Consider the following 26,566-nt stretch of genomic DNA (forward strand, 5'->3'; position numbering starts at 1 on the left):
TGAGACAGGGTCTTGCTCTGTCTCCCAGGCTGGTGTACAGTGGCGTGATCATAGCTCACTGCAGTCTCAATTTCCCAGGCTGAAGTGATCCTCCCACTTCAGCTTCCCAAGGAGCTGAGACCACAGGAGTGTGCCATCATGCCTGGCTAAATTTTTATTTTTATGTTTTGTAGAGATGGGGGTCTTGCTATGTTGCCCAGGCTGGTCTTGAACTCCTGGGCTCAAGGGATTCTCCCACCTCTGCTTCTGAAAGTGCTGGGATTACATGTGTAAGCCACTGTGCCCAGTCCAAAGTACCAATTTAATTTTACATTTTAAAAATTGGATTCTAAAAGTCTGCCTTCTTATCTGAATACTGTTTTTCAGATTCCATTTTATTTTGTTACTTTTTAAAATTGTGATTGGACAAAATGTTTTTCAGTTTCTGTCTTTTTTTTTGTTTGTTTTTGAGAGACTGGGTCTCACTGTCATCCAGGCTGGAGTGCAGTGATGCAACTTCCGCCTTCCAGGCTCAAGCAGTCCTCTGACCTCAGCCTCCCAAGTAGCTGGGACTATGGGTCGCACCACCACACCCAGTGCAGCCATCAACAGAGAGGAGACTGGAGTGGGTAGCTCCTATCTGCAGGCAGGTCATCCTGATAAGGGTGTCTGGCTAAGTGCAGGTTTTTTATGTGCTCAGAATGGAGGAAGTGCATGTTGATTGATTGATGGGTGGCCATGGGCAGGCCTGGAAAAAGCACCATCCAATTGGCCAATTGGTCATCAATGAACTTCATACTCCGGTTGGTGGACTTCATCCAGAACTGGCAGCCTGGCCCCCAGGCTTCAGGCCAGTCCTAGCTTGAAGGAGGGGTTCCGCTGGGGACCCACCCTTTCCTGCCCAGGAAACTTTAAACCTCCTGCTGCCACCAACATGCCCTCCACAGCACCCTGGCTCTAGATGCTGCGGGGAGCCCACAGGTCCATGCCAAGCTACCCTCAGCCCCTTGGCTGGACCTCCCTCCCGGGCTTGTGCCCAAAGTCTAGAGGGGGCCGAAGTGGCAGGGGGCTGGCATGTCATCACCGTTCTTGTCATGCACACCCGGCTGGGTTGAGACAGTGCCTCAGCTTAGCCACAACTTTGCCCCACACTGAAGTGGATGCCGGGAGTCGGGAGAGGCCAGGGAGCGGGAGCAGGCACTTCTAAGCCTGTAGGGGCAGGGGGCTTCCTGGGCCCCTGAGAATGCGGCTGAGTGGCTGCAGCTGCTCCCGGGAGCACTGGCTCCTACCCTGCCAAGCTGATAGGCGGCGAGTCTCCTGCCTGTTCCCAGCTCCCGGCAGCTCTGCTGAATGTCCAGCCCCCATGGTGCCTCCCGCTCTGCAGCCAACGTCCTTGTGGGGGCCGCTGCAGACGGGCCGTAGCAGCCACTGCCTTAAAGTAAAATCGGTTGCTGTAAGGGAGTAAAAGTAGCTTTCATTAAAGGGGATGATTTCCCAAGCAAGAAGAAGTAAGCAAAACTACAAAATGTTGCAGATAAGGTGTACATCAGATATAAGCCGAAAAAGAGAGTTTGAGGGGTTCTTACTAGAGACTTCAAAGTCAGTATAATAAAAGCTTGGAGTACTTGATAGGAAGGAGGCCAACTAGAAATGCAGTGGGATCATTTTTATGATCAGGGTGCAGATTTAAGTGCAAGGATAAAAAGGGAGACACCAAAGATCAATGTAGTTATTCTTGAAGAATGTAAGAAAGAATTCATTTTTAAAGTTTATTTTAAAGTGGACAGGTCAGAGGGTTTTCTGCCTTCTGATGTTAAAACATGTTAAACCCATCTCACCAGGTGAGATCTTCCTTTTTCTTTTTTTAATAACCTTTATTTTTACCTCCTGATTTTAAAAAGAAACGATTATATAATGTTATATAGTAATTGTAATAGCTACCATTTTTTGAATGTTTATCCCATCTTAAATAACTAGTTTACATATATGAATGCCCTAACTTATAAAAATTCGTATCAACCCAAGGAATTAGGTGCAGTCACCATCCTCATTTTACAGATGAAGGAACACACTGGAGGTCATGTAACTTGGGCAGGTCATGGAGCTGACAAGTAAGGAGCCAAAACTCAAACCATATTTCTTTGATTCTGAAGTCTAATGATCCCAAGACTACGTTTTAATGAAAATATTCTTTTTTATAGCCTGCTTTTATTCTGTACTTAACATATGGTTGCTAACATTCCTCAATAATATATTTAATTGTTGACCCATATTTTACATGTGCCTTAATTTATTTAATGATTCCCCCATTGTTGGGTAGTCAGATTGTTTCCATTTTTTTGTATTACAGATAAAACACAGTGATGAATTTTCTCTTAAATGTTTTTATGGATTTTTCTGATTATTTTCTTAGGATAAATTTTTTGAATCGTAGTTACTAAGCCTAAAGACATTAATATATTTAAGGTTGTTGATTCCTGTGATGAAAGTAACCTCAAGACACATTGTCCCAATTTGCATTCCCAGCATCAGTTCAGGAGATTGTTCATTGAACCATTCTTTTGACAATTTGTAAGACTTTGATTTGTTGGTCAAAATGTATACCTCTCATGATTAACAGGCTGCGTACTGGAGGTATGACAGATCGTCGCATGGCCCCATCCAGAGGAAAAGCTGAAAGAGGGACTAGTAATGCCACTTTCATACTTATCAAACTGTTCCATTTTTGTATTAAACATAGGAGTATTAAAAATAGACTGGGGAGGCCAGGCGCGGTGCCTCATGCCTGTAATCGCAGCACTTTGGGAGGCCAAGGCGGGCAGATCACGAGGTCAGGAGATTGAGACCATCCTAACACAGTGAAACCCTGTCTCTACTAAAAATACAAAAAATTAGCCGGGTGTGGTGGCTGGCTCCTGTAGTCCCAGCTACTCGGGAAGCTGAGGCAGGAGGATGGCATGAACCCGGGAGGCAGAGCTTGCAGTGAGCTGAGATTGTACCACTGCCCTCCAGCCTGGGTGACAGAGCGAGACTCCGTCTCAAAAAATAGGAAAAAAAAAAAAAAAAAAGAAAATACCACTGGGTGGGAAGGGAGACCATAGAAAATTTCATGAAATAAAGAATTAAGGACACCAAGGACTGGTGCTAGGATCTAGCTTGACGTTAAATAATAAAAATGACACTGTATTCTCTAGAAAATTTAAAAACCTACCTAGTAATAAGTTGTACAAGACTTTATATGTTTTTTGTGAATGGGCAGATAGGGGTGTTTTGTTGAGTGTGAGCTCACACTGGAAAAAATCTTGAGTAATTTTTATAATACATTAAAGGTAATGTGAGAGTGACTTCAGATTGTTGCTTGAAGGCATGAGCTCTGGTCTGGAATTAGGATACCTGGGCTCTAATCCAGTGTAGACACTGATAATTGTTGCTGCAATTTGCAAGTCATATAACTTCTCAGGCCCTCAGTGTCTTCCTCATAAAATGTGGGTTTTGGCTAATGTTCTCTGTCATTTTTTTCAACTTTATGATTCCGTGACATTGACTTAATTTATTATTACAGTCAGAAATATCAACAAAACATTCGTGGAAACTATTGAAAATGAAACAGAAACATCTTTTTGTATAAAATTATAGTGTTTCTATACCTAGAAGTCTGTGTTTGCTTTTGCATGTACCTTTCCATGCAATCAAACAGAAATGAAAAATTTCCAGAAAAGGTCAACAAGTAAATTTACTGAGGGGAGAAGTGTGTGATTGAGTGTCTAGGAGTCTCAGGGGGTGGGGACACCAAGGGAAGGCTAATTTGAAGACATAGGCAAAATAGTTCAGAACTTAATTCAGGACTTTAGAAATTCACTGGCCAAAAAATTCTAATAAAATTTCAGTACAATAATAAAATGATAAAAGCTGTTGGTTGGGTGAAAAAGGCCCTTTCCTTCAAATATGAGAAAACAAAACTAAGGATACTATTTAAACTTGAAAGAGATAAATTTGGCTGGGCATGGTGGCTCATGCCTGTAATCCCAGCACTTTGGGAGGCCAAGGCAGGTGGATCACCTGAGGTCAGGAGTTCAAAACGACCAGCCTGACCAATATGGTGAAACCTCATCTCTACTAAAAATACAAAAGTTAGCCAGGCGTGGTGGCGTGTGCCTGTAGTCCCAGTTACTCGGGAAGCTGAGACAGGAGAATTGGTTGTACATGGGAAGCGGAGGTTGCAGTGAGCTGAGGTCACACCACTGCGCTCCATCCTGGGCAAAGGGTGAGACTCCGTCTCAAAAGAGAGAGAGAAAAAAAAAGGAAAGATATACATTTAGGACTAGTGAATTAAATAGCAGGGATGAGCAAGTTAAAGAATCTCACTCCTAGACCCAAATGAACCTTGAGCTGCCCAGAAGACTGAACCTTTGAGAGCAGCTGTATCTGAAGCTTCAGGCCAAAGAACAATTCTCAGAAGTTGCATTACTAGACTTGACATGTGCCAGCCATCAAGACCCACAAAGCAAAGATACAGAGCCTACTATAGTTCTTTCTTCTAACAAATTCGTTTCAAATGCTGAAGGCTTTTTAAAATATTTTTTTCTGGCTTAATTTTCTAACTAGAATTTGGTTTTGGCTTTGAAATTTTTGTCTCTTTTTGACTTACCTGTTTATCTGTGGGGGTAATAATCTGTTACCTGGTTATCATCTTGAAATGACCCCATAATGTTAAGTAGATGGAAGTTGACTTTACATTTTACAAGTTGTCTGGTCTAATCTGTGTTTAAAATATTCTGCAGGCCTAGTCTGTTTTTAATATATTCTATATGAAGGGGTGGGTTGCCTCTCCACACCTGTGGGCGTTTCTCGTTAGGTGGAATGAGAGACTTGGAAAAGAAAGAGACACAGAGACAAAGTATAGAGAAAGAAAAAAGGGGGCTCAGGGGACCAGCGTTCAGCATACAGAGGATCTCGCCAGCCTCTGAGTTCCCTTAGTATTTATTGATCATTCTTGGGTGTTTCTTAGAGAGGGGATGTGGCAGGGTCATAGGATAATAGTGGAGAGAAGGTCAGCAGATAAGCACATGAACAAAGGTCTCTGTATCATGAACAAGGTAAAGAATTAAGTGCTGTGCTTTAGATATGCATACACATAAACATCTCAATGCCTTAAAGAGCACAGTATTGCTGTCCGCCTGTCCCACCTCCAGCCCTAAGGCGGTTTTCCCCTATCTCAGTAGATGGAACATACAATCTGGTTTTATACCAAGACATTCCATTGCCCAGGGATGGGCAGGAGACATGCCTTCCTCTTGTCTCAACTGCAAAGAGGCGTTCCTTCCTCTTTTACTAATCCTCCTCAGCACAGACCCTTTACAGGGCTGGGGGACGGTCAGGTCTTTACAGGGCTGGGGGACGGTCAGGCCATATTTCAGACTATCACATGGGGAGAAACCTTGGACGATTCCTGGCTTTCCTAGGCAGAGGTCCCTGCGGCCTTCTGCAGTGTTTTGTGTCCCTGGGTACTTGAGATTAGGGAGTGGTGATAACTCTTAACCACTGCTGCCTTCAAGCATTTGTCTTCAAGCATTTGTTTAACAAAGCACATCTTGCACAGCCCTTAATCCATTTAACCCTGAGTTGACACAGCATATGTTTCAGGGAGCACAGGGTTGGGGGTAAGTTTACAGATTAACAGCATCTCAAGGCAGAAGAATTTCTCTTAGTACAGAACAAAATGGAGTCTCCTATGTCTACTTCTTTCTACACAGACACAGTAACAATCTGATCTCTTTCTTTTCCCCACACTATAGATATTTAACATATCTTGTAGATGATCCCTGCCTCCCAACACACACATTGACTAGATTGCAGTAACAGTGAGGTGAGGGCAGAATCTCAGTCAGAATTCAACATCTAACCTTTGTTCTCTCCCTGTATCCTCACATTTCCCTCCTTGGCCTAACCTTGACCCTATGCTTCAGTTCTAGCTGTACTTTTCTAAGAAGCAATCTGTGATTCAGAAGCAGAGTACTGAGCCAGCTGGCCAGCTGTCTGTTTTACTGTCTCTCCATGCATATACATCCATGCAGTCAATTAACTGCTAACTTTTATTTAGCCTATACTATATACTGGGAATACAAAGGTGAATGAAGCCTACCTCTTGCCTTCTAGAGGTTCATAGCATGGTGAGGGAGGGAAGTTTTGAAGTGTGGCCTGGGATCACAATGGAGCAGTAAGCTGGGAAGTAGTCAGGTGGTGATATTTAAATAGGCAAGACCATAACACTGACATTGATTTCTTTCATGGTTAGATGTTTACTTAATCCTGCTGCCTGTCTATAGTGTAGTAGGCCCCCTCTTATCTGTGGGGTCTGTGTTCCAAGACCACCAGTGGATGCCTGAAACCATGGATAGTACTGAACCCTACATATACAGTATTGTTTTCCTATAGTACTGGTCCCTGCATACACAATGTTTTTTCCTATATATACATAATTATGATAAAGTTTAATTTATAAATTAGGTACAGTAAGAGAGTAACAACAAACATAATACAATGGAACAATAATAACTATAGTTGTAATAAAACTTATGTGAATATGGTCTCTCTTTCTCTGGAAATATATTATTATAACCATGGAAAGCAAAACTGTAAGAGAGGACTACTATAGTTTTGTTTCTTCCTCCTTCTTAGTAGCTGAGAAGCAATATAGAGCAGGCACTCTCCTGTGTTAGGGACAGGGATCAATCATAACATCTTTACATGAAGGGTGGTGAAACAGAAAGGCAGGAATGCATTAAGAGTCAACTAAGATGGGGGGATATGACTCAAGTGCTCCAGCTCCCAAACTGAAAGCCAGCAGATTCAAAAGAGGGAGAGCTTATCTTGAGAAAAAATGTTATGGTGCCACATAAGGTAGGGACCAGCTGTGGTGGTGTAGCTGGCAAGTCTAAAATTTGTAGGGCAGGCCCACAGTCTGAGAGCTTTCAGATAGGATGAGATTCTTGAGGCAGTATTTCTTCTTCTTCAGAGAAACTTCAATTTTGTGCTTGAATCCTTGCAAATGATTGGTCCATATAGATTGGCCCACATAGATTATCAAAGATAAACTCCATAGGTGTTAGCCACGTCTCCAAAATACTTTCATGGCAACCGCAAGATCAGTGTTTGACTAACTGGGTAAGCATAGTGTAGCCAGGTTGACACATAAAATTAACTGTCACCATGTTCCTGGGTTCAAGAACTTAAAGCCAAATATGCAACCTGGTTTGGCAAGCCTGTGATGAGTTCAGGGGCTCCAAGTGCTCTCCAGGCTGTCAGGAAGGACATGGTTGATGACGGGAGCAAGATTTTCTGACCAGTCACATTTATTCACATTTTGGTTTAAAAAAGCTGCTTTTTAAATTTTTTTATTTTTATTTTTTTGAAAGGGAGTCTCGCTCTGTTGCCCAGGCCGGAGTCCAGTGGTATGATCTTGGCTCACTGCAAACCTCCGCCTCCCAGGTTCAAGCGATTCTCCCGCCTCAGCCTCCCCAGTAGCTGGGACTACAGGCGTGTGCCACCACTCCCAGCTAATTTTTGTATTTTTAGTAGATACGGGGTTTCACCATGTTGGCCAGACTTGGTCTCGAACTCCTGACCCTCAGTTGATCTACCTGCCTTGGCCTTCCAAAGTGCTGGGATTACAGGCATGAGCTGCCATGCCCGACCTCAAAGCTTCTTATATTATGAGAAAGTAGAGCCATGACTCACACCGTTATTTTGAGTAAATGCAAAGCAGTACTTAAAAGATCATTCTTGTTATTATTTATTTACTTATTCTAGACCTTTTCTGACAGTGTGAAAAAGATTATTCTTAAAAAATCATTATCTGTAGTGAAGATTTAAGTTTGTGCAGTTTTTTGTTAATTATGCTGGAGAGTGGAGTAACATTCATTTGGGGTAAGTCTAAGAGTTTTGTTTCTTAACATGTTTGGCCTCTGATTTTGCTGTTTTGCTCTTTTATTTATTCACTAGTCTTGCAATAGATCCTAATGCTTGCCTGTGGTTTAAGAGAAATTAAGCAACTTAAAAACAGAGCAAATAGAAATGTAGTTAGCTTTGCCTTTCTTTTTTGCTTAATGTAAGGGCTTTCATGGGAATTGGTGTTTTGGGAGAAGTTCAAATGTATTTGCTTTTGGCAATGGAACAATAATGGTAAAGGTAGGGTGTATTAATGTAGATTGGTTCAATTTAGATATGAAAGTCTGAAATTTATACTGGCTTGAAGATTTTAGGGCAGGACAGTTTTAAAAATTCTCTTGTTATTGTCATTTTATCGTGTCTGACACTTTTTCTTGAACGTAAATTCTCCTCCCCTCCTTATTCTAATCTGCATGTATAATACCTGTTTTACCCAAATTATATTGATTTGCCAGGAGTCTTTCTTGTTTCCTCTCTTTTTTTCTCCTTTCCACTTGCTGTTGTTTAAATTCAAAGAGTTTTCTTTGTGGAAATTGAACCTAATAGTAAGACAGCATAAAACACTGAGTTCAGCAGAAAGTGATTTGCTTGTGATTAACCTTTGAGAATTAACTCACTGCAAGATAACAAAGAATGAATGTTTTCCAAACATCCGGCTCATTCTTCTTTTCCATTAGTAGATGAGACCTCTACATTTACCCCCTAGGTGTTAGGACTTCTCATACTATTTCGCTTAGGCTTTATCATACTCATCATGGCATATTGTTAGAAAGTAAGTCCAAAAGAGAGTTCATGACATCCCCTTTCTCTGCCACAGACCTCTCACAGTCCTTGCAGCAAAAGGCAGTTAGTGTCATTCTTTTAGTTGTTCAAGACAATAACCTTGACTCTTCTCTTTTCCTTTTAGTTGCTCAAGACAACTGAAAGGTCCTTTTAGTTGCTCAAGACAACTAAAAGGTCCTTTTAGTTCCTTTTAGTGGCAAAGACTTTATATTCTTTGTCTTCCGTGAGACTTTTGGATATATTTACCTGGTCCAGGGTATTTTGAAGCATGACCATATGTTAGGTTCTTAATTATGTTTAACTAGCATTGTCCATTATATTTTCCCATTTCAAAACCTTGACTGCATATCCAGTCTCTCAGCAAATCCTATTGGCCTTACCTCCAAACTCTATCTAGTATCTCACCACTTTCCTCATTTCCATCATTAATCACTCTCGCCCAAGTGACCATTATCTCTTTCATGGATTATTTCAGTAGACTTACAACTCATCCCCATGCCTCTGCTTTTCATCCTCTACAATCTATTCTCAACATGACAAGTAGAATGATCCTTAGAATTTTAATTGAAATAATCTTAGGCCTCTGCTCAAAAGAATGATGTATTGTATCACTCGGAGAAAAGCTAGTCTTTATGTTGACCGTATAAGGCCCGGCATGATCTGCTCCGCTTGTGACCTGTTCGACCTTGTTGCGTATTTTTTTCTCTTTCTCTTCCTGCTGTATGCACACTGGCCTTCTGGCTATTTGTTAGGCACACTGGGCACACCTGTGCTTTAGGGCCTTTACACTTGTTCCCATTGCTAGTCCAAAATCTAAGGAATCCTTTTTCTTGCTTTAATTTTTTTCCAAAAGTCATTTTTTTCAGTGAAGCTTGCCCTACTCACTTTAAATTTGTTGCTCTCGTAGCAGGACGAGCCGCAGGCAAAACCTCTCAGACATCGAGTTGTAGAAGGAAGGGCTTTATTCAGCTGGGAGCATCGGCAAGCTACTGTCTTAAAATCCAAGCTCCCCGAGTGCACAATTTCTGTCCCTTTTAAGGGCGCACAACACTAAAGATTTTATATGAAAGGGTTGTGATTGATTGAGCAATCTAGGGGATATGTGACAGGGGTTTCATGCACTGGTAGTCAGAGTGAAGCAGAACAGAGCAGGGAATTTCACAGTGTTCTTCCATACAGTGCCTGAAATCTATGGGTAACATTGGGTTCTAAGTCATGAGTTGATTTTTAACTACTAGGTTTAGGCCATGCAGGCCCGGGCCTGGTTTTGGGCCTGGGGCCGGGCTGCCTGTCTTTGATTTCACTTCCTTGTTTTTTTCTTAAAACAGGTACTGAGTATAAAATATAAAACAATATGAGAGGGTCTCTGTCTTCCCTGACTCTCACCACACAAACACACACCTACTTCTTTATCTGCTTAATTTTTTTCCATAGCACATATCACTGTGTAAAATAATTACATATTTTTCGTGTTAAAATTGTTTGTTTTCTGTCTCTCTTGCTAAAATGTACCTTCATGAGGATAGGGATTTTGTCTGATGTATCCCTAGGGCTTAAAATCATGACTGGCACATAGTAAATACTCACTGAGTATTTATTGAATTAATTAATGAACCAGTCAGAGATGGGAAATAGCCTTCAAATGCCTGTTTGCTAAATTATCTAACCTTTTTTTTGGGAGTTTATTTTCCTTAATGTTTGTTTAACAAATTAGTTATTCTTTCATGTTTTCCACATAACCTGTGGATTATCTTCATTTTTTTTTGGTAAGGAAATTTACCAGACATAAGGTCCTAACTTTATTGTCTTTGTCTTCTGTGAGACTTTTTGATATATTTACCTGGTCCAGGATATTTTGAAGCATGACCATATGTTAGATTCTTAATTACGTTTAACTAGCATTGTCCATTATATTTTCCCATTTCAAAACATAATTTCAGTCACCAGTATGGTACACATAAAATATGAGCTACAAGAGACATCTCGGTGGTGGTGAGAGACAGGACCAGTTGGATTTCCTAGGCCGACTAAGAATTCCTAAACCTAGCTGGGGAAGATGACCGCACCTACCTTTAAACACGGGGCTTGTAACTCAGCTCACGCCCAACCAATCAGGTAGTAAAGAGGGCTCACTAAAATACAAATTAAGCTAAAAGCAGGAGGTAAAGAAGTAGTCAAATCATATCGCCTGAGAGCACAGGGGGAGGGGCAGTGATCGGGATATAAACCCAGGCATTGGAGCAGGGAGTGGGCAACTCCCTTTGGGTCCTCTCCCATTGTATGGAGCTCTGTTTTCATTCTATTAAATCTTGCAGCTGCACACTCTTCTGGTCCGTGTTTGTTACAGTTCGAGCTGAGCTTTTGCTCGCTGTCCACCACTGCTGTTTGCTGCCTTTGCAGACCTGCCGCTGACTTACACCCCTCTGGATCCGGCAGGGTGTCCACTGCGTTTCTGATTCAGCGAGGTGCACGTTGCTGCACCCGATCAGGCTAAAGGTTCACCTTTGTTACTGCATGGCTAAGTACCCTAATCGAGCTGAACACTGGTTGCTGGGTTCCACCATTCTCTTTCAAGACCCACGGCTTCTAATAGCAATAACACTCACCTCATGGGCCAAGGTTCCATTCCTTGGAATCTGTGAGGCCAAGAACCCCAGGTCAGAGAACAAAAGGCTTGCCGTCATCTTGGGAGCGGCCCACCCCATCTTGGGAGCTCTAAGACCAAAGACCCGCTCTAACAGTGGGAAAGTTTCTTAAGATAATTTTCATGTCATTATACAAACTTTTAGAAAATGACGCTTTGCTAGATTTTGGAAATCCAAAGAAATAAAACACAGTCTCTACCTCTGGAAGCCTACATGTTGGAAGGGATTTGAAATAGGTAAATGAGTATTAACTAATGTAATATATATTACAGTAAAAATATCTGCTGAGTACTATGGAGTACTGAAGAGTTTTGTTTGGGTGAGAGGTGAGTGAAGAAAGCTTTATTGAGAAGATGAGCTTGAAGTTGATTGCTGAGTAAGATTTCCCAGGAGTAAAGCAGAGAGGAACAGAAGGAGTAAGTAAATAATATGAGAATGAAAAAAGGACCAACATGGAATGTCTGTCACGTTCACATAGGTGCTGGTCATTTTTCATAACCTTGTTTGAATCATTACGAGCATGTTACGATACAGGTATTTGTATCTTAATTTTATAGATGAGGAAATGGGCCCAGAGAGAGTAGCTTAGGATCACAGAATGTTGAATTGGAATTGGAGCCCAGGCCTGATTAACTTGAAGCCCATGGACTTTCCATAGCAGCCCCATACATAGCATTCAGGTGTGAAGGAGTAGAAAGTATAAGGGGCTCATGCTTGCTGCATGGATGAAAAACTTGAAGGGTTATTTAGAAAGTAAAAGTTTAGTAAGAGCCATGAGGAATGGGAAAGGGTACTAATTGATGATGAGGAAGATGATGGTACAGAGTAGGCTTGAAGGGCCAGCAGGCATCAGAAACCATAACTGTGTAATGATGCTATTTAGTGAGAACATAAGATTTTTCTTTAGCTAGACCTAGCAGTCTAGAATGAGGATTCTCTGTGGTAACTCTGCCACCATTTTGAAACCAATCGATTTCACTGACAATTTGCCATCTGTTGCTTTCTGCAGTGCTATTATGCATATGCCTGGAAGTTTTTAAATCCAAAATATTCATGCATTGTATATCGTCAGAGAGAATGCAGTAAAAGCTATGCTTTTTGTAATTTTTGACAAGTGTACTCTAAACTTAGGCCGGGTGCAGTGGCTCACGCCTTTTATCCCAGCACTTTGGGAGGCCAAGGCAGGTGGATCACCTGAGGTCAGGAGTTCAAGACCAGCCTGACCAACATGGAGAAACCTCGTCTCTTTACTAAAAATACAAAAAAAAAAAAAAAAAAAATTATCCGGGTATGGTGGCTCATTCCTGTAATCCCAGCTACTGGGGAGGCTGAGGCAGGAGAATCACTTGAACCCGGGAGGCGGAGGTTGTGGTGAGCCGAGATTGCGCCATTGTGCTCTGGCTTGGGCAACAAGAGCGAAACGCTGTCTCAAAAATAAACAAAAAACAAAAAACTTAAATACCCTTGTCTCATATCACATAAATTTGTTTTTTGAATATATATCATCTTTTTTTCCCCATGGTGACCATGACAAGATTATTAAAAACTAAATTTCTAAATTTGACTTAAGTAGAATGTTAGGTTTTTGGTTTTTCTTACATAGAGACCACTGTTCCCAAACATGCTGGACCAGTTGTAAAAGAATTTTATTGGTGGCATTTGTAACTGATTTCATTTTTAAGTATATATGTGCATATATTTATAGAAAGATCAGCTTGTTCTATAAGTAGAAGTATGTGCTACCCTAATTTTGTGTAGCAACAACAAAAATATATCCCATAATTAGATTTTCTGCAGGCCTAGAAAATGTTAGCTACTTTTTAAAGCCATAAACATCTGAATCTTCAAATAAAATGTTTCAAAACTAAAACTTGCCCAAGGCAGCCTTGTGAATTTTTTAAAAAAAAAATTAAAAAAAAAAAAAGCCTCATGGCATCCACATTCATCATCCACTGCTACATATGTGTGACACTTACGGCAGTTTCAGCCTATACTAGGGTACAGGAATATACTTACTTTTTAAAATCGTGCTTCCTGATTTCTTTTATTTTCATATCCCAGTTTTTCCTAAGTCAAAGAAACAGCAACATTTCTCTGTTTCTGCAGAATTTAACCTGGTTATTGCCTAGTTGGTAGAAAATGACTGTAGTTGTGGTACTAACACTATGCCTGATTCACCATTTTACTATTATATTGTCTTTTCAATGTCATTTTTTCTCATTCTGTTACCGGCAGTTTAGTTTTAAAGCATCATTGTTTAAAAAACATTCAAAATAAAAATTGAAGTACATCTTCATGTTTACAACTGGATCAGATATGGTGTTGTGCATATAAAAGAAACAAAATACAGATCCTCTTAGCCCAAGGATATGATACAGAAGTTTAGTAAATGAGAAATAGCATAGTGATGAAAGCATGCTAATTTTTTTTCAACAATAGTAAAATAGAGAACATGTTAATGGAATTATCTGATATTTACACAGTTATGCCAAGTAAACCATAGGTTATTCAAAAACCCCATTGTGTTTTAGATGTTATTTTATTTTTAAAAATTAAAGCCAAAGAAAGGTATGGTCAGGAGTTCTGTGTTGAGTTACTTACTTAGACTTAGATTGACTCCCTTTCTCTTATACTTATGTTTTCTACATTTGAAACTAGTTTCTTTTTCCTGTTTGAGTCATTCACATATGTGGAAGTTTGAGGAGAATTGTTACTGTTTTACAGCTCACAAAATCTGTGTCTGAAAAGAAATACCAATGGCTTTTTAGCAAATAAAAAAATGCTAGGTAGTAGATAAATTTTTTTCTAGGAAACAATTCATATTATTCTGGGCCAGTTAAAGTTTTGTTTGTTTGTTTTATTTTATTTGTTTGAGACAGAGTCTTGCTCTGTAGCCCAGGCTGGAGTGCAATGGCATGATATTGGCTCACGCTAACTTCCACTTCCCAGGTTCAAGCAATTCTCCTGCCTCAGCCTTTTGAGTAGCTGGGGCTACAGGCACCTGCCAACACACCTGGCTAATTTTTTGTATTTTTAGTAGAGACGGGGTTTTGTCATGTTGGCCAGGCTAGTCTCGAACTCCTGACCTCAGGTGATCCACCTGCCTCAGCCTCCCAAAGTGCTGGGATTACAGGCATGAGCCACTGTGCCCGGCCAGTTTTAATTGCTTGTAGATCTAACAGCCTTACTATTTCCACAGGAAACTTTATAAGGACTTTTATTCTTTCCTTTAAAATTTTAAAAAATTTTTTAGTTTTTTTGAGACAGGGTCTCACTCTATCACCAAGCTGAAGTACAGTGGCATAATCACAGCTCACTGCGGCCTCAATCTCCTGGGCTCAAGCAATCCTTCCACTTCAGGCTCCCAAGCAGCCGGGACTACAGGCACACCCCACCACACCCAACTAACTTTTCTTTGGTAGAGATGGGGTCTTCTTGTGTTGCCCAGGCTGGTCTCAAACTCCTGGGCTAAATCAGTTCTCCCATCTCAGCCTCCCAAAATGAAGACTTTTGTTCTTACTTCAGATTACAAAATCTGATTGTATAGGATACATGATTAAAAAAAAATTTCAAGTTTATTTCAACTTCAAAATATGTTTTTGTTTGTTTACTATCAATTGTTCATGCTCAAAAAGTTTTATTTTAATATCAAATTAAAATACAAAGAAAGAGGTAATTTAGATTAAACCCTTTCAATAGAGAATTTTTAAGATTTAAAAAAATTTTTTTAGCCTTGATTTGAAATTGAATAAGGAATTTTAATTCCAGTAAATAAATGGGTTTTTGATTAGCTGTGCTGTATTTTATCATTTTAGTGTGGATAAGTAAGATTTGATTGCTCAATTTTGGTTATTTACTGAACATCCTTTTTTACTCTAGTGATCTACCTAATTTGGGTTTTTTTGTTGTTGTTTTTATTTCTTCGTATTTTATTTTACTTATTTATTTTTTTGAGACTAAGTCTCACTCTTGTCGCCCAGGCTGGAGTGCAATGGCGCGATCTCAGCTTACTGCAACCTCCGCCTCCCAGGTTCAAGGGATTCTCCTGTGTCAGCCTCCCGAGTAGCTGGGATTACAGGTGCCTGCCACCACACCCAGCCAATTTTTTTATTTTTGGTATAAGCCATGGGGTTTCACCATGTTAGCAAGGCTGGTCTCGAACTCCTGACCTCAGACGATCCACCCACCTCAGCCTCCCAAGGTGCTGGGATTACAGGCGTGAGCCACTGTGCCCAGCTATTTTATTTTTTATTTCAATAAGTTTTGGGGAAACAGGTGGTGTTTGGTTACATGGATAAGTTCTTTAGTGGTGACATCTGAGATTTTAGTGTACTCATCACCTGAACACTGTACCCAGTGTGTAGTCTGTTATCCCTCTCTGCCACCCATTACCTGCCCCATGAGTCCCCACAATCCGTTGTGTCAATTCTTATGCCTTGCATCCTCATACCTTAGCTCCTAGTTATAAATGAGAACATGCAATATTTGGTTTTCCGTTCCTGAGTTACTTCGCTTAGAATAATGGTCTCCAATTCCATCCAGGTTGCTGCAAATGCCATTATTTGTTCATTTTTATGGCTGAGTAGTACTTCATGGTGTGTGTGTGTGTGTGTGTGTGTGTGTGTATATATATATATCACATTTTCTTTATCCGCTCTTTGATTGATGAGCATTTGGGCTGGTTCCGTATTTTTGCAATTGTGAATTGTGCTGCTATAAACATGCATGTGCAGTATCTTTTTCATATGATTACTTATTTTCCTCTGGTTGGATACCCAAGAGTGGGATTGCTGGATCAAACAGTAGTTCTACTTTTAGTTCTTTAAGGAATCTTCATACTGTTTTTCATAGGGGTTGTACTAGTTTACATTCCTACCAGCAGTGTAAAAGTGTTCCCTTTCACCATATCCATGCCAACATCTATTTTTATTATTATTATTATTTTTTTTTTTTTTGAGACGGAGTTTTGCTCTGTCGCCCAGGCTGGAGTGCAGTGGCGTGATCTCGGCTCACTGCAACCTGTGACTGTTTGGTTCAAGCGATTCTCCTGCCTCAACCTCCCACGTAGCTGGATTGCAGGTGCCTGCCACTACACCTGGCTAATTTTTGTGTTTTTAGTAGAGACAGGTTTTCACCATATTGGCCAGGATGGTCTTGATCTCCTGACCTCAGGTGATCCGCCTGCCTTGGCTTCCCAAAAGTGCTGAATTATAGGCATGAGACACCGTGCTTGGCCATTAGCATAATTTTTGATGGTATTATTTTTTTCTTGCTGATTAGTTTGAGTTTCTTGTAGATAGCTTATGTTAGTCCTGTGTTGGATACATAGTTTGCAAATATTTTCCCCTACTCTGTGGGTTGTTTATTCTGCTGATTATTTCTTTTGCTGTGCAGAAGCTTTTTAGTTTAATTAGTTCCCATCTATTTATATTAGTTGTTGTTGCATTTGCTTTTGGCTTTTTGATCATTCAGGAGCAGGTTACTTAATGAAATAGTTGCCTAAACCAATGTTTGGAAGGGTTTTTCTGATGTTATCTTCTATAATTTTTGTGCTTTTAGGTCTTAGATTTATCCATCTTGACTTGATTTTTGTATAAGGTGAGAGATGAGGATCCAGTTTCATTCTTCCACATGTGGCTTGCCAGTTATCTCAGCACCATTTGTTGAATAGGGTGTCCTTTCTCCACTTTGTTTTTGTTTGCTTTGTGGAAGATCAGTTGACTGTTAAGTATTTGGCTTTATTTCTGGGTTCTCTGTTCTGTTCTATTGGCCTATATGCCTGTTTTTATACCAGTACCATGCTGTTTTGGTGACTATGGCTTTATAGTATAGTTTGAAGTCGGGTAATGTGATGCCTCCAGATTTGTTCTTTTTCCTTAGTTTTGCTTTGGCTGTGTGGGCTGTTTTTTTGGTGCCATATGAATTTTAGGATTGTTTTTTCTAGCTCTGTAAAGAATGATGCTCATATTTTGATGGGAATTGCATTGAGTTTGTAGATTGCCTTTGGCAGTACAGTCATTTTTACAATATTGATTCTATCCATCCATGGGCATGTGATGTGTTTCCATTTGTTTGTGTTGTCTGTGATTTCTTTCAGCAGTCTTTTGTATGATAGTTTTCCTTGTAGAGGTCTTTTACCTCCATGGTTAGGTATATTCCTATGTATTTTTTTGTTTGTTTTTTCTTTGCAGCTATTGTAAAAGGGGTTGAGTTCTTGATTTGATTCTCAGGTTGGTCGCTGTTAGTGTATAGCAGAGCTACTGATTTGTGTACATTAATTTTGTATCCCAAAACTTTGCTGAATTCATTGATCAATTCTAGGAGATGTTTGAAGGAGTCTTTAGGGTTTTCTAGTATACAATCATATCTTCAGCAAATAGTGACAGTTTGACCTCCTCTTTACCGATTTGGATGCCCTTTATTTCCCTCTCGTTTGATTGCTCAGGCTAGGACTTCCAGTACTATGTTGAATAGAAGTGGTATGAGTGGCCATCCTTGTCTTGTTTCAGTTCCCAGAAGGAATGCTTTCAACTTTTCCCCACTCAGTATTATGTTGGCTGTGGGTTTGTCTTTTATTACCCTAAGGTATGTTCCTTCTATCCTGATTTTGCTGAGAGTTTTAATCATAATGGGAAGCTGGATTTTGTCAAATGCTTTTTCTGTGCCTGTTGAGATGATCAGGTGATTTTTATTTTCAATTCTGTTCAGTATATCACATTTATTCACTTGTGTGTGTTAAACTATCTCTGCATCCCTGGTATGAAACCCTCTTGATCATAGTGGATTATTGTTTGATATGCTATTGGGTTTGATTAGTTAGTATTTTGCTGAGGTTTTTTGCATCTATGTTCATCAGGGATTTTGGTCTATAGGTATTCTTTTTGTTGTTGTTATGTCATTTCCTGGTTTTGGTATTAGGGTGATAACTGGCTTCATAGAATGATTTAGGGGGGATTCCCTGTTTATCTTTTGGAATATTTTCAATAGGATTGGTACTAGTTCTTCTTTGAATGTCTGACAAAATTCAGCTGTAAATCCATCTGGTCCTGGACTTTTTTTTTGTTGACAGTTTTTTTGATTACCATTTCAGTCTCACTTCTTGTTATTAGTATGTTCTGAGTTTCTAGTTCTACCTTGTTTAATCTTGGAGGGTTGTATATTTCCTGGAATTTATCCATCTCCTCTAGGTTTTCTAGTTTGTGCGTGTAAAGTTGTTCATAGTACTCTTGAATGATCTTTTTATTTCTGTGGTATCGGTTGTAATATTGTTATAGGAAATGGAAATAAAGTATTTGGGTAGACGGGGAGAAGAGGAGTCCCTGGCGGAAAACTTCTAACATAAAGTAGCTCAGAAATAGCTCCCTTCTAACCTCATGTAGTTCAAATAAATCACTTCTCTAACTAAACAAGCAGCCTGAAAGATCAGGCTGTAAATCACAGATAAACCCCTGGAGCACAGAAGGAGGGTGGGGAGTCTCCTGGGTAATCACCAAACTTCACAATAGGCCCCAGTAAAAACAGTGGGCCTTAATAAGCACATTCCTTTCCCTTTAGGACACCAAGATAGAGAAGCTAAAAGTGGACTTGGGAGGCGGGGGTGGAGACGTTGGGGGGGTTAGGGGGATGCCTGCAGCTGCAAGAAGATGTCTGGGAACAGACACAGAAACTCTCTCTCCCAGATAAGCAAAAGAAGGCATCACAGACTAAGTCTGCCCATGTGATCCAGGAATGAAGTGAGAGCTGATTAAAAAAAACTGCTCTATACAGATAGCACACCTGGTCCCAACTAAATCGTCAGGCCCTAGGAGGATAAGACATCCCCTCCTCACTGGCACCGCCCCCACCACCTGCCACTAACTCCCTCCTCACTAGCCCATTTATAAAAACCCTGACATTTTTACTAAGCAACCCACCCACTCAGGACCCATCTCTTCAAGGGAGAGCTGTTCTTTCTTTTTGCCTATTAAACTTTGCACCAAACTCAAGTCTGTGTGTGTAGTGTGTGTCCGTGACCTCCATCTCCTTGACTGTTCAACCAAGAGCCTTGGTATTTACCCCATACAACGAGCCTGCTTCGGTATCTCCCGTTTCATTTCTAATTTAGCGTATTTGGATCTTCTCTCTTCTTTTCTTGGTTAATCTAAGGGTCTACCAATTTTACTTATCTTTTCAAAGAACTGAACCAGTTTTTGTTTCACTTTTGTTTTGTTGTTGTTGCTGTTTCAATTTCCTTTAGTTCTTCTCTGATCCTTCTTTCTTTTCTCTTGGCTGGGTTTGGGTTTGGTTTGTTCTTGTTTCTCTTTTTACTTGAGGTGTGACCTTACATTGTCTATTTGTGCTCCTTCAGAATTTTTGATGTATTACATACATTTTGATTTAATATTATGAACTTTCCTCTTAGCACTGCTTTTGTTTTATCCCAGAGGTTTTGGTAGGTTGTGTCACCAATGTCAATTCAGTTCAAATAATTTTTTATTTTTCATCTTGATTTCATTGTTGACCCAAAGATCATTCAGGAGCAGGTTATTTAATTTCTATGTATTTGCATGGTTTTGAGGGTTCCTTTTGGAGTTGATTTTCAGTTTTATTCCACTGTGGTCTGAGAGAGTACTTGATATAATTTTGATTTTCTTAAATTTATTGAGACTTGTTTTTTAATTTTTTTTTTTTTTTTTTTTGTTAGAAGGAGTCTTGCTCTTGTTGCCTAGGCTGGAGTGCAATAGTGCGATCTCAGTTCACTGCAACCTCCACCTCCTGGGTTCAAGCAAGCCTCCCAAGTAGCTGGGACTACAGGCATGCACCACCATGCCTGGCTAATTTTGTATTTTTAGTAGAGACGTGGTTTCACCATGTTGGTCAGGCTGATTTTGAACTCCTGACCTCAGGTGTTCAACACCTCAGGTGTTTGAACACCTGCCTCAGCTTCCCAAAGTGCTGGGGTTACAGTGTGAACCACTGTGCCCAGCTGAGACTCATTTTGTTGTCTATCTTGGAGAATGTTCTATGATGAATAGAATGTATATTCTTGCAGTTGTTGGGTAGAATGTTCTATAAATATCTGTTAACTCCATTTGTTCTAGGGTATAGTTTAAGTCCACTGTTTCTTTGTTGACTTTCTGTCTTGATAACCTGTCTAGTGCTGTCAGTGAAGTAGTGAAGTCCCCCACTGTTATTGTGTTGCCATCTATCTCATTTCTTAGGTCTAATAGTAAATTTGGGAGCTTCAGTGTTAGGTGCATATATATTTGGGATTGTGGTATTTTCCTGTTGGACTGATCCTTTTATCATTATATAATGTCCCTCTTTGTGTTTTTTAACTGTTGTTGCTTTGAAGTCTGTTTTGTCTGTTGTAAGAATAGCTACTCCTGCTGGCTTTTGGTGTCCATTGTCACGGAATACCTTTTGCTACCCCTTTATCTTATATGAATCTGAAAATTGTTTTGTTTAAGGAGGCTAAATATAGGACCCAGATTCCTTCTAGATTGTAGGGTTTCTGCTGAGAAACCTACTGTTAATCTCTGATAGGTTTTCTTTTATAGATTACCTGATATTTTTGCCTCACAACACTTAAGATTCTTTCCTTCATCTTGACTTTAGATAACCTGTGTTTGTGCCTACATGATGATTTTTTTGCAATGAATTTTCCAGGTGTTCTTAGAACTTGTTATATTTGGATGTCTACGTCTCTAGCAAGGCCAGGAGGTTTTCCTCAACTAGTCTCTCAAATACATTATCTAAACTTTTAGATTTCCCTTCTTTGTTGGGAACACCAATTATTCTTAGGCTACGTCATTTAACATAATCCCAAACTTCTTGGAGGCTTTGTTCCTTTTTTAAAATTCTTTTTTGTCTTTGTCAGTTTGGATCAGTTTGAAAGCCTTGTCTTTGAGCTATGAAGTTCTTTTTTCTACTTGTTCGATTCTGTTGTTGTAACTTTCCAGTGTATTTTGCATTTCTTAAGTGTGTCTTTCATTTCCAGAAGTTGTGATTGTTTTTTCTTTATGGTATCTATTTCTCTGGAGATTTTTATCCGTATCCTGTATTATATTAAATTTCTTTAAGTTGGTTTTCACTTTTCTCTGGTGCTTCCTTGAGTAACATAATAATCCCCTTCTGAAATCTGTCTGACAATTTAGAGATTTCTTCTTGGTTTGGATCCATTGCTGGTGAGCTAGCGTGGTCTTTTGGGGATGTTAAAGAACCTTGCTTTGTCATATTACCAGAATTGTTTTTCTGGTTCTTTCTTGTTTGGGTAGACTATGTCAGAGGAAAGATCTGGGGCTCAAAGGCTGCTGTTCAGATCCTTTTGTCCCATGGGGTGATCCTTTGATGTGGTGCACTCCACCTTCCTCTGGGGATTGGGCTTCCTGAGAGCCAGACTGCAGTGATTGTTACTGCTCTTCTGGGTCTAGCCACCCAGCAGAGCTACTGGGCTCTGGGCTAGTACTGGGGAGTGTCTGCAAAGAGTCTCATGATGTGATCTGTGTTTGAGTCTCTCAGCTGTAGATACCAGCACCTGCTCCAGTGGAGGTAGCATGGGAGTGAAGTGGACTCTTTGTAGTTTTGTTTAGTGAGTTGGTTTTCTTGAATACTGGGTACTAGTAGTACAGCTGTTACATGGACAGACTCAGGACCTCTGGTTAGCCAGGATGCTACAGGCAGTGGAATTAGCTGTTTTCTTTTTTCTTAGAGTGTGGTTGTTCTTTTATGAGTTGCTATAATGGCTTCAGTTTCTTGGCCTCTAGCCAGGAGGTGGAGCTTTCAAGAGAGCATCAGCTGCAGCAGTATGGGGGATACAAGCTTGCCCTAAGATCACCTGGATAACTATTTGGTTTTCTCAGCTGATGGGTGGGGACATAGAGCTCTCAAGAGATTATGTCCTTTATTTTTGGCTGTGGGGTGGGTTGGTGTGCGTGGTGGGAGGCAGCAGTGTGTAGAGAAGGATCACCAGGTTGGGGAAGGGTGGGGCTTATCTGAGCTCAGATTGTCTTTGGGCAGGGCTTGCTGTGGCCACTGTGGGGTATGGGGGTGTGGTTCTCAGCACTGGGAATTTGCCCCAGGCTATAAGCCTCCCACTGAGAAAGCAAGCATGGCTTTCAGGCTCCTTGCATGCTGCATCTTCTGTGTTCATATCTGCACTTCCTGTTTGACCCTCTCCCACCCCTTCCTCGATTCCTCCCAGGAAAATTCATGCTCAATTGAAATTATTACAAAGTTCACCTGGAACTTTACTTCTACCTGTGGTCCTTCCCTAATTCCAATGGCAGCCCTCCCGAAGGACCCCTGTGACATAAAGTCAGAAATGGCTTCCCTGGGGACCAGGAGTGCTTATAGGGCTCTTCCTGCTGTTGCTTCTACTTTTAATTTTTGCTTAGCTCTCTTCAGCTCTAGGTAAGGTTAAATCCTACTGTTCCCTGGATTTTCAGGTTCCCCAGTGAGGATGTATGTTCAGAGGCAGACTTCCCCCCTCTCACACTTTGGGCACTTAACAACGGTTTTTCTGCTGTCTCATGGAGTCTGCAATGGCAAGCATGCTTCTTTCAAAGGGTCTGTGAATTCTTTTGGTTTTCCTGATGTGTTTCTGGAGTAGTTCTTGGAGCAAAAGTTCATGGTGTAAGTCTCCACATGCTGTTTCTGTCTGTTGGAGTGGGAGCTGAAAGTTAGTCCAGCCTCCTCTACACCATTTTTTTCTTTTGTTGTTGTAAAGGTTACAAGGCCTTTGTTTTTCCTTCTGTAAAATAAGTCTTTAGAAGTAGTCTATTAATTTTATTATTAAAAACTTAAGTTTTTATTATATTATTATCGAATGAATGAAAAGTGAAATATATGTGACAGAACTTCTGATGTGCTCTAGGAGTCAAAAATTGAGAGATCCTCTTTGACTTCAGTGAGCTCATATATTTATATATTTATATTTCTTTTTCTCTTTCTTTTTTTGGAGACGGAGTTTTGCTCTTGTTGCCCAGGCTGGAGCGCAGCGGCGCAATCTCGGCTCACGGCTTCCAAGGTTCAAGCGATTCTCCTGTCTCAACCTCCCGAGTAGCTGGGATTATGGGCATGTGCCACCATGCCTGGCTAATTTTGTATTTTTAGTAGAGCCACCGCACTCAGGACTTCTTTCTTTTTAAAGAAAGATTCTTATGTTGGAGCTTGTGAGCTGGAAGGACTTCAGGAAAACCCACGGAATCCCCTCAAATTGTATACAGATTCTTGTGATGTTTATTTGCGTTTTCCTGAGTGTCTCACGTGTCCGTGTGAAGAGACCACCAGACAGGCTTTGTGTGAGCAACAAGGCTGTTGATTTCACCTGGGTGCAGGCGGGCTGAGTCCGAAAAGAGAGTCAGCAAAGGGTGGTGGATTATCATTAGTTCTTACAGGTTTTGGGATAGGCAGTGCAGTTAGGAGCAGTGTTTTGCGGGCATGGGGTGGATCTCACAAAGTGCATTCTGAAGGGTGGGGAGAATCACGAAGAACCTTGTTAAGGGTGGGGGAGATTAAAAAGTACACTGATCAGTTAGGGTGGGGCAGAAACAAATCACAATGGTGGAATGTCATCAACTAAGGCTATTTTCACTTCTTTTGAGGATCTTCAGTTGCTTCAGGCTATCTGGATGTATACGTGCAGGTCACAAGGGATATGATGGCTTAGCTTGGGCTCGGAGACCTGACATTCCTGTCTTCTTATATTAATAAGAAAAGCAAAACAAAATAGTGAAGTGTTGGAGCGGCGAAAAATTTTGGGGGTGGTACGGAGAGATAATGGGCGATGTTTCTCAGGGCTGCTTCGAGTGGGATTAGGAGCGGTGTGGGAACCTACAGTGGGAGAGAGTCAACTGAAGAAAGATTTTGGGGTAAGGGGTAATATTGTGGGGTTGTTAGAAGGAGCATTTGTCATATAGAATTATTGGTGATGGCCTGGATGTGGTTTTCTATGAATTGAGAAAGTAAACGAAAGACACAAGGTCCGAATAAAAGAAGGAGAAAAATAGGTATTAAAGGACTAAGAATTGGGAGTACCCAGGACGTCCAATTAGAGAGTGTCCAAGGGGGTTCAACGTTGTTTGCTTGGTTGGCGAGTTTCTGGGCTCTGTCCTTGAGTTTTTTTATGTTGTCATATACCAGGCCTGATTGATTTAGGTAAAAACAACACTCTTCATTTAAAAATATACAGAGTCCTCTTTTTAACAGTAAGTCAAGGCCTCGGTGATTTTGGAGGAAAGAGAAATGCAAAGCCAGCAACTGTTTGTTGAAGAAGGATTAGAAACATTTGAGGTAAAACCAGGAGCCACTAAATACCAAGAGCCTGAGAAACCGCTTGGGTGATTTGATTAATATAGGCCGGTCTGTTATTGGACTGTATAGAGGTGGGAAGGCCAAACTGAGGAATTATGTCTGACAGAAGAGAAGAAATGACCGCAGTGGTCTTCTCAGATCCTGTGGGAAAGGCCTCTACCCACCCAGTGAAAGTGTCTACCCAGACCAAGAGGTATTTTAGTATCCTGACATGTGAGTAAAGTCAATTTGCCAGTCCTGGGCAGGGGCAAATCCCTGAGCTTGTTGTGTAGGGAAGCGATGGGGCCTAAGAAATTCCTGAGGAGTAGTAGAATAGCAGATGGAACGCTGAGAAGTGATTTCCTTGAGGATAGATTTCCACGATGGAAAGGAAATGAGAGGTTCTAAGAGGCGGGCTAGTGGCTTGTAACTTAACATGGAAGAGGTTATGAAATGACGACAGAATAGAATGGGCCTGTGAGGCTGGAAGGGGATATTTTCCTTGGTCCAAGAACCATTTGCCTTGTGTGGGAAGAGATTGATAGGTGGAAGTTTCAGTGGGGGAGTGGGTGGGAGTGGCCAGATGAGAAGGAGAAAAGAAGTTTGAACGCTAGCTGCTTTTTTAGTTACCTTATCAGAAGTGCCTAAAACCCAAAATATAGTGGCTTAGGAAGATAGAACTTTTATTTTTATCCCATGTATTAATAAATAAAGACAATTCAGGGGTGGGAAGGCAGCTCCGTGATCATCTGGAACCAATGTCTTTTCATCTCATTGTTCTTCCTACTTTATCCAAGAGGGTTGCTCCAGCAAAAATGTATGCATTCCAGCCAGCAGGAAGGAGAAATGGAGAAGGACATCTCCTTACCCTCTGTAGGACTTCTCAGAAGTTGCATACACTACTCTGGTTGTATCTTATGTGTCAACGCTTAGTTAGCATAGCCATACCTAAGTCTAAGGGAGGCTTGGAAAAATATATCTAGCTAAAAACAGGAATTCCTGATCCTATTGAAAAAAAAAAGAGAGAATGGATATTGAGGATTACCATTGATCTTTGCCACATAAATCTTTTGTTATTGTGACACTAATAGTTTCCTGAGATGTTTAAGGAGAAAAGCTCAGAATATTATGGGTATATAGCCAATTTAAAATAAATTCTCATTGGAATTGGCTTATATCTGACATTCTGAATTTTGGACCCTTATTTTAAAATTTTTACACTGGTCTAGAAGGGTAGACCTTAACTTTTGAATTTTTTATCATTTTTGTTAAGTTTGGAAGCTTGACTTCTTTCCTAAACATTGATGTAAGGTTTCATGAAATTTTTAAATATAGCAAATGCTGTTGAACATTGCAAATGTAAAATATGGAGGAGGAAATATGTGCTTTTTATCTTTATAGAAGATAAATATATTAAACCCACTATTAAAAATCGTCTATAGAAAAAATTTTAGCAATAGGTAATATAAAAGCTCTGGGTTAGAGTGGATTCAAATATATGGAAATTAAATGAAAATCTAGAATCAATTCACTGAGAATTAGCTGATATAGTGAGCAGCAGATATAATCCCATAGACACTGCATATTTTTTTTAAGTCCTGGTCTTCACAGTAGAGCTTAAAGAAAGTGTAGTATTGTAACGTAATTATTCTCATTATTAAAAATGATTTACTTTTAAAACCCAGCATGTTACATCATAAGTAATATTCATTTTTTCTTCCATAGGTAAGAAGTTTGATAGCTGTAGGACTGGGTGTTGCAGCTTTTGCATTTGCAGGTAAGATAAAGAATATATACCAATAAATTGCAGGAGAAATCTTTCCAAATAGCATCTACAGTGATTCATGAGTAGACCCTTAGTATTCTGAGGTTTTGGTTTTCAGACATAATACATTCTCATTCTTTCCACCATTTGTAGTTACTGAACATTTGTCATTGTA

General features: G+C 40.3%; 1 protein-coding gene across 1 annotated transcript in view; it reads left to right on the forward strand.

The window, feature by feature from the left end:
- DNAJC15 (DnaJ heat shock protein family (Hsp40) member C15) overlaps positions 1–26,566 on the forward strand; it is a 79,465-nt gene that overhangs the window by 12,585 nt on the left and 40,314 nt on the right. The window contains exon 2 of the mRNA XM_054447000.2: positions 26,352–26,403. Within this exon, the coding sequence (XP_054302975.2) occupies positions 26,352–26,403 (52 nt within the window). The remainder of the gene's footprint in view (positions 1–26,351; positions 26,404–26,566) is intronic.

This window comes from Pongo pygmaeus, chromosome 14 (assembly GCF_028885625.2).
Source record: "Pongo pygmaeus isolate AG05252 chromosome 14, NHGRI_mPonPyg2-v2.0_pri, whole genome shotgun sequence".
NCBI classification, from domain to species: Eukaryota; Metazoa; Chordata; class Mammalia; order Primates; family Hominidae; genus Pongo; species Pongo pygmaeus.